The sequence below is a fragment of the Typopeltis vanoorti genome, chromosome 2 (genome assembly GCF_054136105.1).
Source record: "Typopeltis vanoorti isolate ZY-2024b chromosome 2, IOZ_Tvanoo_1.0, whole genome shotgun sequence".
NCBI lineage: Eukaryota > Metazoa > Arthropoda > Arachnida > Uropygi > Thelyphonidae > Typopeltis > Typopeltis vanoorti.
In genome coordinates, this window is record NC_143550.1 from 67951487 (window position 1) to 67971196 (window position 19710).

Genomic DNA, 19710 nt, shown 5'->3' on the forward strand with positions numbered 1-19710 from the left:
AAGGGTTTCAAAACTTATGTTTACTGTAAATTTCCTCATATATACAATACATGATTAAAGATATCAAAAATCACTGATGAGTTATAGCTACAGATATAAAATCAGTATTTTTGCAAAAATAAAGGTAAGTTTCAGAAATTTTATGAACTTCTTCCTCTTCCCTATCCCATCCAAATCTCCATTTTAAAATTATCAGTTTTTTTTTTTTTTTTTTTAGTTTGGGGCATGTCATCTTATAGAAGTTTACCAACAGTGTTTAATCAATTTGACTTTAAGATTTCTTGCTTTTAGTCATCACAATGAAATCACAAAGTAATAAAACTATACAAACCAAATTTTTCAATTTTAACAAAAACCATCAGTTATAAAACTGCTTCTTTATAATGCATAATTTTTAGTGATATGATTTTATATATAAAATCATATCACTAAAATAACTTCCATTTCTGTTCATATCATGGCAGATTCCATACGTTACAAAAAAAAAAGTTTGCTTCATGGGCCACTACAACAAAACATTAAATAAGTACAAGACTAAAGCCACTTTTACTGTTAGAGGACTAACATCAAATTGCCTTAGTTTCCCATAATGCACAGTATACATTCTTTGAGAAATACCTTGTTAAGTATGATTTACATTATAACAAAAAGTGCTACAAATCTCTCTCATTCAATATATTTTAATATGATGATACACCATTTTTCTTACTAAATATATGGCCTATACTAAATGTCTGGAGTAATGAAATGAAAATATTCAAGAGGAATGCAAATTGGAGTACATATCAATACTTTGGGATAGAAAAAGCTAATAAAACCTGAAATGTGGAAAGGCAGCTGGAGTAGATGATATTCGACCAGAAATGCTCAAATATGAACATATGAGTTTTGCATTGGCCATGCTGCACGATGCAGCCAGCCTGGTCAGAGGTCGAATTCCAAATGACTGGAGTAGAGTTTCATGGTTGCCATCTTTTAAAAGGGAAATAAAGAAGAATGTAAGAATAAGAGAGGAATTTTCCAATTGAGTGTTCCTGGCAAGATTTATGCAAGCATACTTGAGAAGACTAAGAAAACTTGGAGAAGTTCAAGGCAAACAGAGGTTGCAGAAAGTTTTTTTCACTTGGTCAGAAAAGTAAATTATACTTGTGAAATATCTTCATGACTAGGCTAGTTATAGAGGATGATGGCTTCACATCAGTTGCCTTAGTATCCCATAATGCAAAGCACACTTCCTTTCAGATGTAAATAATGCTATGCATCATTGGAGGGTTATTACACAGACTGGTTTCAACAATTGTTAAAGTTTCATCAGTAGGAGCTACACCCAGGAAGATACCAAAGGTGAATTAATGCAGAAGTTTTATATTTCTCATATAGTGAAGATGCACCACATAAAATGTCTTCAAAACAATCATGAAGATATTTCATGCACAAACATTGTTTGTTTACACTTGGATAAAGGATTAAATAATATAATTTACTTTCTAACCATCTTATTATTAAAGTACTTTAATAATAAGGTGATACATTTTTTTGCAATTTGCATAAAGAGAAATATATGATTTCTGCATTAATTCACCCTTGGTACATTATTGGGTTCTGCCTCTACTGATGAGACCTCAAAAAAGGTCAAAACCAGTCTTGCTAGTGATCCTCCCTTAACATTATGTATATCTGAAATAAGGTGTGCTTTGCATCATGGGGTACTAAAGCAATTGATGTGAAGTCATCAGCCTCTATATACAAGTAGCCTAGTCATGAAGATACATCAAGTACAACACTTTGTTTGCTTACATTTTGATAAAGGATTAAACAAGAATATAATTTCTTGGCAAGTATAATTTAGAGGTTGTTGAGATTAGTTTTTGCTTTACAACAAAACTGAGAAATCATAGGAATACAATAATAGTATACAGTATCTGTACTTTTTTTTTTGTAAATCAGGAAAAAGCATATGACAAGGTATCCAGAGAAAGCTTTTCAAAACACTACAATTATATGAGATAAATGGCACATAATACAAAGCAATACATAGTCTATATTTAAGTTGTAAGTCAGCAGTCAGGATTGAAAGAATACAGGAAGTTGGTATGATATAAAATAAAATCAGGTGTAAAATAAGAGTGCTATATCTGTTCTTATTCAACATCTACTTATGTGTGTGGATTATAGTGTAATCCAAAAGTCACACACATCAAAGTTTAAGCTTAGTTGCATCGAAGTGTTTTCAATTCTAATTATTTATTTCGCCTATAGATGGCACCCTAGTACTACTGCCCACCACTGTGTAATCTATCTGCCACGTGTTGGGCACCCATTGCATAGTTTTATGAGGAAAATGAAATGGTACTTCCCCCAGGAGCAACAAGTTATTTTGGTATGTTATTTTCACTGTCATTCTTATGCAAATATTGTGGAAAAGTTTCATCAGAAGTCTCCCGGCTGTGTTGTTCCTCAAAATTTGACATTACAAGATTAATCAAATGCTTTCAGGAAACTGGATCAGTTGCAGACAAACAGTGAAAATGGAAGACCTTCCATTTTGACCGATGCTAAAGTGACTGCAATACGTGTCGCAACATTCATCTTCAGTCTTAGAAAATTCTCTGCACAGACAGGTATGTCATATGGCAGTACTTAGAGCTGCCAAACGAAGCTTCATCGATACCATGTTCACTCAGTTAAGGAATTGAAGCTACTGGATAAGGAAAAACATGTGCTGTAGGTTCTGTGCTGTGAGTTCAAAAGCTGCACAATGTTCTTCAGTGACGAAGTGTGGTTTCACCTAAGTGGATATGATGTGTAAATAGCCAAATAACAGAATTTGGTCATTGGAAAATCCTCACGTTTTCCATGAAATGCCCTTGCATCCTCTGAAAATTATGGGGTTACCTGAAAGGTAAGGTGTATAAAAATAATCCTCACACAATTAATGAATTGAAGATGTACATCACTGAAGCAATCAGAGCAGTAACATGCTTCTAAGAGTTGCCTCCAATTTGGTAAAAAGATTGCATGCTTGCATTGAAGAATGAGACAGCCATTTTGAACATTTGCTTTAATAATGTTATTTATTGTAGGCGTAGGTTTCTGTCGTTCAAAAGAAAGATTCTGGTATTCTTTCAGAATCTTTCTTTTGAATGTTATTTATTTTTGCCTTTGTAAAGATACAGTTATAAGTTTTGTTTATAGTAGTTTACTTCTATAAAGTTTGTCACTAATATTGAAAAATTCAAGTTTATTTTATAATGTGTACAACTTTTGGATCACCCTGTATTATGAAAGTGGCATCAAGACTTTGTTAGTTAGGATAAACACTGGATTTCTTTCAGTTGTAGACTGAAAGAAATCCAGTGCAAGTCTCCAAGATTCACTAATTAATCTGAATAAAGTTGGAACAAAATTATATATATATATGAAAATATGCAGGAACATAGAAAACTTCAACTGAAGTCTCAATGTTGAAGCTATAGAAATATTTTATCTATTTAGGCATAGTTTTTAGTGAAGATGGCAAATTAAATACGGAAATAGGCAACAGAATAACCAAAGTTGGTATGATGGGAGGCCAGTTGAATAATTGTGGAATAACAGAGAAATTAGCCAAAACACTAAACTAGCAGTATGTTTAATATGTGAAATATTTTATCTATTTAGGCATAGTTTTTAGTGAAGATGGTAAATTAAATACGGAAATAGGCAACAGAATAACCAAAGTTGGTATGATGGGAGGCCAGTTAAATAAATGTGGAATAACAGAGAAATTAGCCAAAACACTAAACTAGCAGTATTAAAGACAGTATTGAAACCCATTTTAAGCTGGAGATCTGAGAGTTGAATTAGAAATAAAGCACTTAATCAAAGACTGACCATAGATATGAGAGTCCTGAGAAAAATTAGGGGAGTAAATAGATGGCATCAATGGCAGAATCAAATTAATAAAATGAAGATATTAGAAAAGCATTTGACAGCAGAGCTAATCAGGTGGTTAATCACTTAAAAAGAACGAGAGAGGATTAACATTAAATACATATGTTTAATGCCAAGATGACAGGGAAAAGACCAAGATCTAGGTGGACTGATTCAGTGATAAGTGTCCTGGATGAGAGAAATATTAGATATGACAATATTAGAGTGCTGACAAGTGATTAATTTGGAGGAAAATTGTATACTCCCTTGAGGGTACACATCAGGAAACTGATAACAATGACTATTTCCTACAGCTATAAGGAAACATGACTTCTACCACTTGATTTAGCTCTCAGTATCTTCATGGGCCTAGCTCCTGCTGATAAGACTAAATAAAGGTTAAAACTGTTCTGTACAGTGATTCTTTCTATGGGGCATGGCAATATATACATGTCTGAAAGGAAGTGGGTGATTAAAATCTAAAGTTCTTGTTAGGTATGATTTGCATTCATTTGACCTGGCATCACTTTTCCATCATGGATATCTCTTAATGTTGCTCCCCAAACTTTTCACTAGCACTGTCCAAGTTTGTTAGGATAAAGTTTTGAATTCAGAATTTTTCAATTGATGATTTGCATTGGGAAGTTTAACAACTGACCAGAAATTTTATGCCTTGATGTTTCCAAGGAAGGTTTTAATTGCTACCTTAAACATCCATAAGCTATTCCTTCACTGTCACTTAGTTAAAGAAAATGGTCTCTCTCTATCTCCCTCTCTCATGATTTCCTTAATTTTCAAACCTACAAAAATTCCTTCTTTGATTTTGATCTCACTGCTACCTGGAAATTTTGATTCAAATATAGAAAATCAGTCCTTTTGATCCATGGTGTGAACATCCATTTTTTTATGAAATCAAGTTTAATGCAGCATTAGCAGTAAAAGAGCAATCTGGATTAACAAGAAATTGCTTCAATGTACAGACATCTGATTGGAGGGGGGGGGGGGATTATATTGTCATATGCTTCAATCATCTGACTGGCATTATGCTTATAGAACCTAAAGAATAGTTCTTTTCATTATGGAGCAAGTTTCTAGAAATCCATAAATAGATGGTGCCATTTGTTTGGACCACGATGGCCAAGAAAATCTACATTATTATAGCGTACTGACTTCCTAAGAAAGAAAGAAATCTTTTTGACTCTTAGAGAACAAAGATATCATATCATAAAATATTTCCAGAGATGAAAGTTCAGATTCATTTTTGATAAATTCAGATCACTGACAAGACTGAGGTCCATATGAGGGCCATCAATAAACAAGGTGATGCAAAAGGGAGAAAGCAAAATTATGTTGATATCTTCCTGTTGCATGATGCTTTGCTTTTCCATTTTTTGATCATCTAAACTCAGCACTTCCAATGGCCAATGTTACTGGCAAATCCTTACTTGTGTAAAAGAGGCTCTTATGGCTAATGATATATTTGAATTTGCACAAAGTTTAGACCTTTGGAATACACTAATACACCCAATTCAGTAGAAATAAATCCATTAAATGGCCTTTCAAAAACTTCCATATCAGATCATCAGAATAAATACTAAAAGACTTATTTACCAAGCCCATCAGAAAACTTCAGTATACAATGCAGTATATATGCATGTATGTATTTGTCCTGATCCCTCTCCTTTATTGGCCATTTTTTTTTTAAATAAGAGTTGAAATTCTGCTTTATGAGTTAAATGAAAGTTCTTCATACATAATAAAAATGGTCTGGATGGCTGAATGACTTTATGTAGCATTCTGGCAAAAAATAAGTACATGTGCATACACCTAAATTAGCTAAGAAATACTACAAGTAACATAATCCACAAGAACTTCAATAAGCAAAATCAAGTGAGTAATTAACAAAAGTTGACACGAGTTGTGTGATGATAAGGCTTAAAAGAAGCAGGCAAGTATGGATGCTGAATTACATAGTGGAGTAACTTTCTACATTTCACATTTCTAATGGCATTTTTTACTTTCACTAGTAAAATAAAGCTGTACTATACAAATTTGCTGTTATCTCACCTTTCTCTTCATGCTGCCTATGCTAATGCTGTTCAATAGTTCATTGCTCACCTTGGCAATAACAGTGAATTTTGATTATACTGTTCTACTATATCAAGTTTAGTTCTTAGCCAGTGCACAACAAAATTGGTTTGAGTAAGACCAAAATTGTCAGTCCAAATTCCAGTAACAGATTGTATAATTACAAGATGCACTGTGACAAGGTGAAGTCTGGATACCAATTTAAAACACCTGGCCAATTCACTGCATTTCTTGTAAAATATATATTCCCTCCCCTTTCCCCTGTTTTTGGATCAAGGCTAGCCTTGATCCAAAAACATATTGGAAAGAATGCATGCTATACACAACAGACAAAAACAAAAAAGTCTGCTCACAGTGTGGAATTTTAATTTTCAGTGTTTATATCATTTCAGCATGTTGTACTTTTTGCCATGACAAAGGCCACTGGGTCTAATACATAAAAGGAAGAAGATTGGATCCTACTTTTCAAAATTCACATACAAAATAAAACATGGAGTAACATGAAACCAATTAGAAATAACAAGAAATACAATAATCCTTCAATTATCCAACCACATTGGGATCTCAATTTGCTGGTTGGATAATTGAAAGGTTGGTTAGCTGAAGGTGTAGTTACATTGTGCTGTACCAAAAGTTGATTGATAAATTAACCCAGATAAACTAACTGGGTTAATGAGTTTACATCGATTGCCTTAGTATCCCATAATGATGCTATGCATTATGGGAAGGGAAACTGCCCAGACTGGTTTCGGCCTTTATTGAAGTCTTGTCAGTGGATGCCATACCCAGAAGAGATAGCAAGGTAGAAGTAATGCAGTGCAAAGGTTCCAAATGCTATATTTTTTCTGTCTCTTGCACAACTGAAAATCTTATCTTGTAAATGAAACACATACCATTTTTTGTGATGGTATTTACTAGCATTCTGTAATTTAAGTTTTAAGATAGCATGTCTTTCAAAAAAAAAAAAAAAAAAATCATACACAAAATTATATAAACATACATAGCATCAGATTTTTCACAGGATTCATTGTCAAAAACAACTCTATATACAAAAATTAAGACTATTAAAGGATATTTCTTGCATAATATAAGGTAACTTTTATGAGTATATACAATGCTCATGGAGGTAAAGATTAACTATTTATATATCAGTAATGTTCCTGCAAAATATACTATATTTGTATTTATTCCAATTAACATGCAGATGGACAGACAGATGCAATATATAATTTTAGTTTCTCAGTAAGACTAAAATTTCAGTCTTTTTAATAAATATAATTTGTTATAATACACAAATTCCCTTTAAAAAAAAATGTTTTATTAAAATTAGTTATTCAAGTCACTCCTCGAAGTGAAGCACCAAATATACAAATATACAGCAGTTAAGTATATACATGTGCAATAAACATAAGGCAACACTTAAACTATCTTGTTTAAGATAGTGCAACTGAGCTATTTCTGAGTGATGACACCGAAAAAGCAACTTAAGATAAAACATGATCAACATATGAAAGTCCTTTAACACTATCACAAGTCTCGATATCTGAAAGGCTTCTTTTGGATCTAACACATTTAGACAATCACATTTCAATCTGTGATGTTCTCTGCACAGCTATCTTCTTGAATGATGTGATCACCACAGTCATCCTGATGATTGCGCCAGTCTTTACGCTGACAAAATGTACTACAGTAGCTCACTCGATGACAACCAGTACATTCAGAAAATGCCTTCCTGTTGCAATTTCCACAGCGCTATAAAAGAGGAAATAAAAATAAATTATATTTTCTGTAATAAAATTTAATTCTGCTGCTTTTGGCAATTAAATTTTTCATAACTATTTTCATAAAGAAAGCTATGTTATTATAAAAGAATAAATCTATTTCATCCAAAGCATGTCAAAATGCTGTGAACTGCATAAAAAAAGCTAGCTTGCTTATCTTCATCAGTTATTATGTATGAATATGTAAGTTTCTGTGGCTTAGCAGTTCTGTAGGAAGCTTCTGGCATTGAGACCACACGCTTTTAGACAAATAACAAGTTTGTAGGCGTAAGTTTCTGTGGTTTAGCAGTTCAAAAGAAAGATTTCGGTATTGTGACCACATGTTTATTAGGATAAATAAAGATAAACAAACCCGACAAGTTTCGTATGTCATTTGACTTACATCTTCAGGGGTTACAAGTAACTAAAAGTTTAAACACAAGAATGAGAAATTACTCAAAATAGTCCATTAGATGTTGTTATGACAGTCTAATTGTTCACCAATCGGGCCTAGCATCCCACACAACTTCCACCAGCCATAATGTACTTGGCATAAAATGAACGTCTTATATTGAAAAAAACTGCTTCACAAGAAAATTCAAGGAAGCTGCAAACATGCTTAGATTTCCAACACAATGCAACAAAAACCAGGGCCTAATTCTACCCCAAGTTTGGTCAGCATTCATAAAAAATATACCTAAGTCAGACCTCAGACAGAGTGAATGTGAACAACAGAACATGACACCATCCATCAAACATAGCATGCATTAACGTATGTATAGATACCGCATTCGGATTTTTTAATTTGATGAACAGTTAGACTGCCATAACAACATCTAATAGACTATTTTGAGTAATTTCTCATTTCTTGTGTTTAAACTTTTAGTTACCTGTAACCCCTGAAGATGTAAGTCAAACGACATACGAAACTTGTTGGGTTTATCTTTATTTATCTTAATAAAGATGTGGTCACAATACTGAAATCTTTCTTTTGAAATAACAAGTTTAATAAAAATAAACATAACCCTACAAGTTTCGTAAGTCGTCAGACACATTATCAGTGGTATTAGCAAAAGTTAAACAAAAAAAAAAAAAAAAGAGAGAGAGACTAGAAACAATTAATTGCATAGATGTTATCAGAACTTCACAATTGGTACATATAAATCAGTATCCAGAATAAAAATGTTATTCTTGGTCCAATGCATAGTACTGAATTAAATTAATTAAATTCAATTTTATTCTATTTAGTACCTCAGAGCACATAGTTTGTCACACTATCACAGATGAATTAATTTAACATTTTTATTCTGGTTACTGATTTATATGTACCAGTTGTGAGCTAACATCTAATATATGTAATTAATTGTTTCTAGTCTCTCTCTTTTTAATATAGCTTTTGCTAATGTCAGACTTGCATCCCTGGTGAAAGTCTGACAACTTATGAAACTTGTAGGGTTATATTTGTTTATTTTTTTTATTAAACTTGTTCTTCATAGAAAAACATGTGGTCTCAATACTAGAAGCTTTCTACAGTTATTATGCACATTCACTAAAGCATGAAGAACGAAAGAATTTTTAGCATCGACATATGCAAAGGGATAAAAAATTACTGGCATCAACACATTCACCCTTGACTGTGTTTTTGCACACACACACACAGTGATCACTTTTATTAAGAACACATCCCCATTTAATAAATTTAGTTTAATCCTTTATCCAAGTGTAAGCAAACAAAGTTTGTGCCTGAAGTATCTTCAGGACTGAGGCATCAGAATGAGATGAGTTGCCTCAGTCCTGAAGATACTTCAGGCGCAAACTTTGTTTGCTTACACTTGGATAAAGGATTAAACTAAATTTATTATAGTCTAACCAAGTGGGAAAAAACTTCCAAAATCTTTCTCTAAATCCAGAGTAATTTAATAATAAGGTGAGACACCTTTTGGCAACTCGTATAGGTAAATATGACTTCTCCATTGCTTCAACTTTAGTATCACCATCTCTGGGTCTAGCTCCCACTGACGAGACCTCAAAAAAGATTGAAACCAGTCTGGGTAGTGGTCCTTCCCTTAATGCATGGCATTATACATGTCCACAAGAAGATGTGCTTTGCATTATGGGAGATACTAAGACAGGTAGTGATGAGAGCTTGGTCCACCTTTACCACGAGTTGCCTCAGTCCTGAAGATACTTCAGGTGCAAACTTTGTTTGCTTACACTTCCAACTTCCCCATTTAGAAAAATACACCATTCTTGAAGACACTGAGTCACATGGCTGCAATTTGCTATACAAATCAGGCAGACAGGCATCCAATGGTTCTGTTTTTTGTTTGATGCATCATAAGGAATAAAAGGGTTACTTAAGTGACTTTGAGCATGGTATGATTGTTAGTGCCAGCCATGCTAGTGTTAGTATCCCACAAACATCTACTCTTCTGAGCTTTTCACAAATAACAGTGTTTAGGGTACACCAGGAGTGGTGTAATAACCAGACAACTTCGAGCTAACAGCAATCCTGTGGTCGAAAACAGTTCACTGATGCACAAGGTCAAAGAATAATGGCAAGGATTGTGAAATGTGACAGGAGAGCTATGCCACAACCATTCAAATCACAGCTCAGTACCTCAGAGCACACAACACAGTTTATAGCACACTGTCACAAATGGTACAGGAGCAGACAACCATCCCAAGTCTCAATGCTGTCAGCTAAGAACAGGAAGATGCAGTTTCAGTGGTCACATGATCATGAACACTGGACAACTCATGAATGGAAAAATATCACCTGGTCTGACAAATCCCAGTTTGTATTGTATCGTGCTGATGGCAGAACCAGAATACAGAGGCAACAACATGGGGCCATGGATCCTTCCTGCCAGGAGTAGCAACAGCTTAAGCTGCAGGCCAGGGTGTAATAATGTGGAGAATGTTTTCTTGGCACCCATAGGTCCCCTGATAACATTTGAACACTACCTGAATGCCACAGCCTATCTTAATATGTTATCACAGAACAAAGTGCTAAATCGAAAAATTGCAGAAACATCAAGAGATTAACATGGCTGAGAAGAGAAAGGAAGCAGGAGGTCAAAGGAAAATATCGAGATCACTTGAAGAAATGAGAGAAACAATGCAAGGAGAAAATTTTGTATGGAGATTCTATGATCGGAGGACTACTTAATGAAAGTGATCTCAACTATTGTTTCTTGATACTTTTAGGATAGCATCACTAATAATATTAGTAGTGATACTATCTGGATGCAGAAAGATAAGATGAAAGATCTAATTGTCTTGGTTGGCACTAATGATGTTAGAGGAGTATTCTCTGAGGGAGAATGTGAAGAAATTGTTGGATGAAGCAAAAAAGAAGAGCGAGAAGGTGAAGATTGTAGGTGTCATGCTATGCCATGATAGCGGTGAACTGAGAAGGAGGGTGCTGATAGCAAAATATTAATATGCAAGTTGTGCAGAAGGAATGATGTAGGGTTTGTGGACCCATGGTCTGAATTTGATAGAAAAAAAAGAAAGATGTGTAATGCCGACAGTCTGCACTTAAATGGTTTTGGTATAAGGTTTCTCTGGAGAGAGAGCTTTCTTAACTGAGGGTGTTGATGTGCAAAGTCAGGAAAACTTAAGTAATTAGTGTATGCAGGTGAGTCTCCAAGACTGATGAACAAAAAATGCAGAATCTAGTCTCTCAAGGAAGTAAAGGTAGATGGGGACATAAAGCGATGCTAATATTAGTTTCTATAAACTAATATTAGAAGCATCATGAACAAGAGGGAAAAGTTTTTGGTATTGGATAATGCAATCTCACCAAAAGTTATAGGCAGTAATGAGACTTGGCTAACAGCAGAAAATGCAGTTACAGGAATAGAATGTGAAGGACTCAGTATTTTCAAGAAGGATAGGAAAGTCTATAATGAATTTAGTTTAATCCTTTATCCCAGTGAGAGCAAACAAAGTTTGCGCCTGAAAATATCTTCAGGACTGAATATAGTGTTGTACTAACTTACCTCGGTAAGTAGTGCAACACCAAGGCAACTCGTAGCAAAGGTGGAGCAAGCTACCAACACTCCTAACCCAGTATCTCCCATAATGCAAAACACATTTCCTTGTGGATATGTATACTGTTATGCATTAAGGGATTGGCCACTACCCAGACTAGTTTCGACCTTTATTGAGGTCTCTTCAGTGGGAGCCAGGCCCAGAGATGGAGATACCAGGCAGAAGCAGTAGCAAGTCATCTTTACCTATGGGAGTTGCCAAAAGGTTTATCACCTTTTTTTTTTTATTAAATTACTCTGGATTTAGAGAAAGATGTTGAAAGTTTATTTATCACTAGGTTAGACTATAATGAATTTAGTTTAATGTACTTTCTTTTTAATTTACTTTACTTCCTTTGGTGTTGCACTACTTACCCAGGTAAGTTAGTACAACACTATATTCAGTTCTGAAGATATTTTCAGGTGCAAACTTTGTTTGCTCTCACTGGGATAAAGGATTAAACTAAATTGATTATAGTCTAACCTAGTGATAAATAAACTTTTGATAGGAAAGTCTGTTGCAAGATTGAAGACCAATAAGAAAAAATATATGGTTAGCTGCTACTATAAGCCAGGAGGTTTTCCAGAGATGATCAGGAAGACATGCATCAGCAAATCAGTAAGTGCAGGTTGAGTAATTATTATTGGGGGGGAAGGGCTTCAATTATGGAGATACTGATTAGGAGGAAGAAAGATCACATGGCAGGAAGGAAATGGGATTTATACAACTACTGAGAGATAATTACTTGAAGCAGCATGTGTTGGAGGGGATTTGGGATATGAGAGTACTGGATCTGTAAGATCCATAACCAAGGTGGCCACATTGCGCAATTGAAGGCAATGTGGCCACCTTGGGTCACTCTGCACAATGGGCAGAGTGACCATTCAGTCTTGATTTGGGATGTTATAAAGCATAAGGAATATTTTGTCAAGAAAAGGTGTATGTAAAAGTTGCTAGAAGGTAGGTGATTGTGACAAGTTTAGAAAGAAGCTTGAAGCTGTGTGATGACATAAAAACCTGCAAGGGAAGGATGTTAGTTGTGCTTGGGAGATAGAGAACATCTGGAGGAAGCATTGTATATCAGATTGTATATATCCAAGGTCAGGAGAGTTAATCCGGTAGGAGTTAGATGGATGAGTAGTATTATTAAGCATAAACTGGAAAAAAAATAAAAATAAAATACACACACACACTAATGCACAATAAGGAGAAAGGTGGCCAACAAGCTCATGAACAGTACAAGGTAAGATAAGAAAGACAACCAGCTTGGTGAGGAAGACAAAATTAGATGAGAAGAAACTAGCAGAGCAGGCCACACAAAATCCAAAAGTTCTTTCGCTACATGACAAATTAGAGAAAGAATAACCTTAATGAGTACAGATGGCGGTGAGGTGACAGAAAAAGAGACAAAATATTTAAGCTACTGAGTGACCACTTTGCAGACAAGTGAGGTTACTTTAGTGATATATGTGACAGAGACTATGTGGAAACAGAGGTGGATGAATTGGAGGTTCTTAGGATACTGCAAAATCTCAATGAAAATACACCCATGTGATTAGACAGGATATCAGCTTACATTTTACGAGAAGGTGCAAGGAAACTAGCAATACTTCTGACTAGGTTCTTTAATTTATGTCTCAGCTCTGGCAGAGTTCCAAGGGAGTGGAAAGAGGGCACAATAATTCCCTTGCATAAGGAGGTTCTAAGACTGCAGTAGCAAATTATAGACCAATCAGTATTTCAGGTGTGGTAGTAAAAGCATTGGAATAATTGGTCAAAAAGAGAATTCAAGAATGGGTGGATAAAAATATGATACCGTATGAAGGACAACATGCTTTGTGAAGGGTTGGTCATGCCTTAGTAATTTACTAACTTTTTATAATAGAGAAACAGCTGAGTTGAATAAAAGAAATGGCTGCATGATGATTCTGCTGGATTTTGCAAAAGCATTTGACAGAATACCACATGGAACTCTGTTACACAAATTAGAACAAATGTGGATAGATATGCCACTGGTTATATGGACACGGAGGTGCTTGATGGATAGATACCAAAAGTGGTATGTGGAGGAACAGAATCCAGGAGAATGCAGATGACTAGTAGCATACTGCAAGGTTCTGTGCTAGGGCCATTGCTGTTTAATTTGCACATAAATGATATAAGAAGTAATATGAAGGGAAACATTCAGTTGTTTGCTGATTTTGCAAAATTGGATAGAATAATAGTTAATCAAGGCCAATGTGGAGAGCTTGCTGAATGCTTTAAATAGGCTGTCAGTATGGCCAAAAGATAATGGATGTCAGTTTAATGTAGAGAAATGTCAAGTTATGCATTTTGGGATAAATAGATTACAAGTTGTGTACACATTAATGGAACTATACTCCAGGAGTAGTGTATAGAGAGTTGACATTTAGAGGACATATTGCTAAAGTTACCAAAGTAGCTCATATGATTACTTGGCTATTGAAGAACACACTAACAAGTAGAGACAAGGAAGTTATTCCTCTTTATAATACTTTGATACATCCACATCTGATTTTTTGGGGGATGAGGAAGTAGTAGAGAGGATCCAGAGGAAGCGACCAAGATGGTGAGTTATCTGTGTAATACTAAAATAATAAAAGTTGGCTGACAAGCAAAAAAAAAAAAGGGGGGGGAATTGATAGAAAAATTTAAGTTACTTAAAGGATTTTATAGTCTTGATACAGAATATTTCAGCACTTGGCTAGAGCGAGTAGAACAAAGAGTTCTGCTACATTTTTCACTTGGAGAGTGGTAAATAAGTGAAATGTGTTGCCAGAGTCAGTTGTGAATGCTTTCTGTTAATGGCTTCAAGTAAAGATACAACAGATATTGTGTTTGAGAGTTTGGTTCTCCTATGATGAATCTTAGGACTCCATGGAGGTGCCTGTGCAATAATAAGATTACACAAAAATAACCACAGTCGTTCCATTTATAAAATAATCAGATACTTTTTATCATTTATGAAAAAAAATTCAAAATCCTGTGCTATAATTTTTTTATATATTTCAGTCTCAAGATTCACAATTCTTTATCTCAACCATTTCACCTCGGGTGATGTCCAAAAACAAGATAAGCATTGCTAATCTTTTAGGATTAGCAAAGCTTTTCTTGGAACCTCTGCAAACTAAAGTCTTTTCTTTCTTTGGATTAAAGAAAAGGAACAGATGTGAGGTCAATAAAAATTCTTAGAAAACAATTTCTTTATCCATTAATTTAAAATAAGCTTTTAGGAAACAGGAAAACCTCGCTTACCGTGATTAATTAATCCATCAATTAATGTGTGCTAAGCGAAATCGCATTAAGCGAATACAATAAACAATAGGAATAATTATAAATCATCCATCAGTTAGCATAAATTTGAAAAAAAAAGTATGTATAATCTATACACATTAGAGGAGAAAATCATCAAAGTTAATAAAAATCAATTGCTTAAATTTTTATTTAGCATCTAAACATTTGAGTTGCTGTTTCACAAACAAAATTAAGTAAAGATGTTTGAATAGTGCTTGACTTTTTTTATCTCATCATGCAATTTGCGATAGCTGGTGATCCCCTTATCAAGATTTCAGCAGACTTTGAGGCTTCGTTCCAGATCAGGATCAGCATCAAACAAAATTTCTTTATCATGCTCAATGTGATTAAAAACTAGCTTAAGTTCTATTGCAGTTAGCTTCTTAGTAGTAACATTCTCTTCTTGTTTGCACTCCTTATCTTCTTCATATCCATGCTGTTCTTCTAGCTGAAGATCATTCTCGCTTAACTGTTCTGAATGGGAATCGAGCAAGTCTCACATCTTCATTATCCAGTTCATTAAATCCAAGTTCTTTTCAAATTGTATTGATTTCTTTAATAATGTTTTCAGCTGGGTTATTAAAACCAATGCAATCATTTGCACAGTGAGGTAAGACCTTATGCCACACAGTTCCTTTATTACTGCAGCTTTTTTTTATCAGTCTTTCTCTTTTCCATATCAGGGGTTGAATATATATAAAGCTTTATTGGTAACTAAATTAAAACAGAATGAAGGAAAAATAATTGAGCAAGAGAACAGAGATTGCACTTGCGATGATAGCTTTGAGTCAACTGCCAAGTGTCATGGGCCACTGCTTGCTGCACTACCCACTGGCTGATACACTGAAAAGTGCTGCCGCTGCAGATTGGCAACAAAAAATTTCGCGTAACGTAAAAAAGTGCATCAACTGATTAATCATTTGCTTAAAGTGAGAAGTAGTATAATTTCACTCACTTGCGTTAACTGATTATCGCGCATATCGAATTCACGCTAAGCGAGGTTTTCCTGTATTTTACTGCATTGCTAGCTACAATAAAACTTACTTTATTTTGCATGTGCCTGTACATTGCAGTGGCTTGGGGAGATTTATTCATTATAATATTTATTCAAAATCACAAACTTTTTTTAAGGCAAAACTCTTTGAAATGTGAACTAGAGTTTATAGGATGACATAAAATTCATTTCCTATGATAGCAATTTATTTCACCACCCCATACTATCAAAAAAGTAAACTGGGTATTTATTCGAACATGTCTATTTGTATTCATGCCTGTTCTTTTCGTTTGACATGCCATTTGTGTCATACATGAATAGTTCATATTTGATTAATACAGACTGAAAATATAATTATCTGTACCTCGTACAAATTTAAAGATTCCAACCACCTATTGAAATTCTCTTAATTTTTTTTTTTTTTTTATATACTCCTATATATGAGAGAACTTATAAGCACATCAGTACTGTGTATAGTTACAGGTGTGAACTGAAAAAGAAGTTTATTAATAATTTTTCTTGAAGAGATGCAAGTTGTAGTTGTTTGGTAATACTTCATAAGGAAGGCTGTTCCAGAGGACAGAGGTAAGTGGAATAAAAGAAGAGGAGGATAAGCAGGTTCAGTGTGTTAGCAGTTGTACTGAAAAAGGGATACTAGGCAGCTGCCACTCATTTTAACAGGTTCAACAGAAAGTGGAGCAGTGATCATGGAAGTGCCTGTAGAATAAACACAGAGGATGAAGCCAGTCCATAAGACTAACTTCACCCTCTTATCTATGAGCCAAACTAATCTCCTCTGGACAGTATTGAGAATTTTAGGGAGGTTATAGATGCTCTACTAAAAGTATGTCAGCAGTACATTAAGGATGAGTTGATTTGGGATTTGTATGGAGTTAGTAGCTGGTGGGTGAAAAATAGCACCTTGAGCAAAAGAGAATGGCTAGTGTTTATGCCAGGAGATGGTGGAGGTAAATGTTAGTCCAAGCAGAGAGAGAGATCTGACCCATCTCATGATTTCTGTATTACAGAAGATAAGTCTCAGCTAAGTGAGCTGAGATTCCTTTTGTGAGAGAAAAGGCACGATCGTGTTTTGGTGGCACTGAAAGTGACATTTATCACATTTATCTTTCCTTTTATATTCAACATTACTCTGTTTTGTTGTTTTAATGAATTTCAAAACTTCTTTCAGACTGTCTGATGTAGGCTCGTGTAAGTTCATGGAATCTTGTATAACAAGATATTCTTCACAAGAAAAGCTGTTTGTTGCAAATATAGAAAATTCTGTAGGTAACATGTGAACAGGTATAAAAATAGTCCTAATAACGACTTGTTTTAGAAATTGCTATATACCTTAAAAACTCAGCCAATATAAGGTAAGGAATATATAAACACGATTTCAAATAAAAGCCAGTTAACAATCAAATTTTCGAATCAGGTGCAAAGGGATCATGTGGGAGCATTCAACAGGATAAAAGCAAATCATGTTTGAAGGAAGTTCTTTTCATGAAGGAATAAAGTTGCAAACTTGGATGTCTTAATAGTCTTAATGTCGGAAAGACATCATCTAGATGATTTCGTGTGGGAAGAATTATTGACAAGATTGAAGAAGACTACAGATTTACTGATATTGCCGGAAAGTTGGGAATCTCACATAGCATTGTATGCTCTGAGCAGTTTCAAACCAATGGAATGTGTTCCAGACGTTTACTTAGAGGTTGCCCTCGCTCTAACATGAAGCACGAAGACAGATTTTTGGTTATAACAGCAAAATGTAATCAATACACCACAGCAAGTCAGCTCCATTCAAGCAGAGGTAAGCAGGCATTTTTCTCCTCCCCCCCACCCATCATCATCTTTAATTGTTTTTGCAGCGCAATTCTTTAAAGTTGTGACAAAATACTTTTAAGATGATGATAGTAAGTGGCATGGAAATATCTTCTAAAAAATAAAACAAAAAATAGGATGGCTATTGTATAAAAATGTATAATTTTTATATTGTATAAAAAATGTATAAAATATTTTTATTTTTATTTTTTTTTTTTTAATACATTTCTTTAATTCGCTTTCTAGAACAGGCCTGCACAAGTTGATTGTCTTTGAGGGCCAAACCCAACTTGGACCACCTGACCAAGGGCCAGATCACTTCGGACTTTGAATCTTAGACTAGTCCACTGGCTAAACTTAAGTAAATTTGTTAGTAGGTCTACAGTAAATACTAATTAATATGCATATTTACATTTTTAGAGAGTTACGGTTAAAGTTATAATCAAAATTATTTACAAACAGATATAGCTGCAAAATTTCTTAGTAAAAACCACTTAAACATAAACAGAAAGTTTCCTAATAATTTCACTGAGAATATCACACTTATTCTCAGTGAAATATAAGTGACTGAATGTCACATTGCATTTCTTTGTTGCCATTATTTTATCAAAGTTTGGTGTCATGTTTGAAGCAGCCGTTCTTAATATGGCCTCTAAATTGGTATCACTTAAAGATGAAAGCTGTTTGGTTTTGTTCAAGTTCATGACCAAAAATGTTTGTTCACAAGTATATGCTCCCATACAAAATACCTGGTAGGCAGTATCCAACAAACTTTTAAATTTATCCTAATCCAGAATAGAATAAAGTTCTTGTAAAGTACTCTCCCTATGCTTGACTCAATAGTTTTCAGAACACTGGAGATCAAAAACTTCCACCTGGAGTTCGACAGGTAGATTTCCTGCTTCGACAGAAAATGGATCCTCAATCACTTTTATGCAGACTTCGTCTTCATTACTCAATGGAATTCTTTTCTGAAACTCCTCACTTAGAAATGATATGTGCTTCTTATATTTTCCACTGACCATTGAATGATATTCTGATGGAATATTCTGTCGACAAGTTAAGAAATGTGACATATCCCCCCCTTAGCAAGTTGATTTTCAATCAAACTTAATTTCATTTTGAATGCCTTTATAAGAGACATTAACTGAAAAACAAACTTATTTTTTCCTTGAAGCTGTAAGTTAAGGTCATTCAAGTGACCCAAAATGTCACACAAGAAAATTATCTTGATTCCATTCTTCATCCATTATTTCTGGAAATTTTTTTCATATCTTCTTGAGATTCCAAAAATTCAACTAGTTCATTTTTCAGAGCAACAAAGCATGACAAAACTTTACCGTCGCTCAACCAACTTACATCAGAGTGGTATGGTAGATCCCTGTGCTCGGCATCATTTTCTTCTAGAAACGCCTCAAACATTGTGTGTTTCAAATCCCGAGCTCGAATATAGTTGACCAGAGCAAATACTACTTTAATCACGTGATCAAACTGCAAAACCTTCGAACATAACACCTGCTGATGAATTAGGCAGTGAAATTTTGTCAATGGTTTACCTGCATACTGTTCAATAAATGTTACAGCACCAACATTTTTTCCATGCATAGATGGGGCACCATCTGTGCAAACTTCTAAATTCTTGAAATTTAAGGAGAGTTTTTCGGTTACACACACACATCTTTACATTTTCTGTGACCTGTTGTTCTTCCTTTCATTGAACACAAAACAGCAAGCTCCTCTATCACCTCAAAATTCTTATTAACGCCTCTTTCATATATT

The 19710-nt window shown here is 34.5% G+C and overlaps 1 protein-coding gene across 2 annotated transcripts in view; it reads right to left on the reverse strand.

Annotated features, from left to right (window-relative positions):
* The window catches only part of LOC150109134 (deformed epidermal autoregulatory factor 1 homolog), a 118730-nt gene continuing 99020 nt past the window's right edge, over positions 1-19710 (reverse strand). For both annotated transcript variants that reach the window (XM_090411721.1, XM_090411720.1), the window contains exon 8: positions 1-7752. In XM_090411721.1, coding sequence (XP_090267847.1) covers positions 7588-7752 — 165 coding nt within the window. In that variant the 3' untranslated portion in view covers positions 1-7587. The remainder of the gene's footprint in view (positions 7753-19710) is intronic.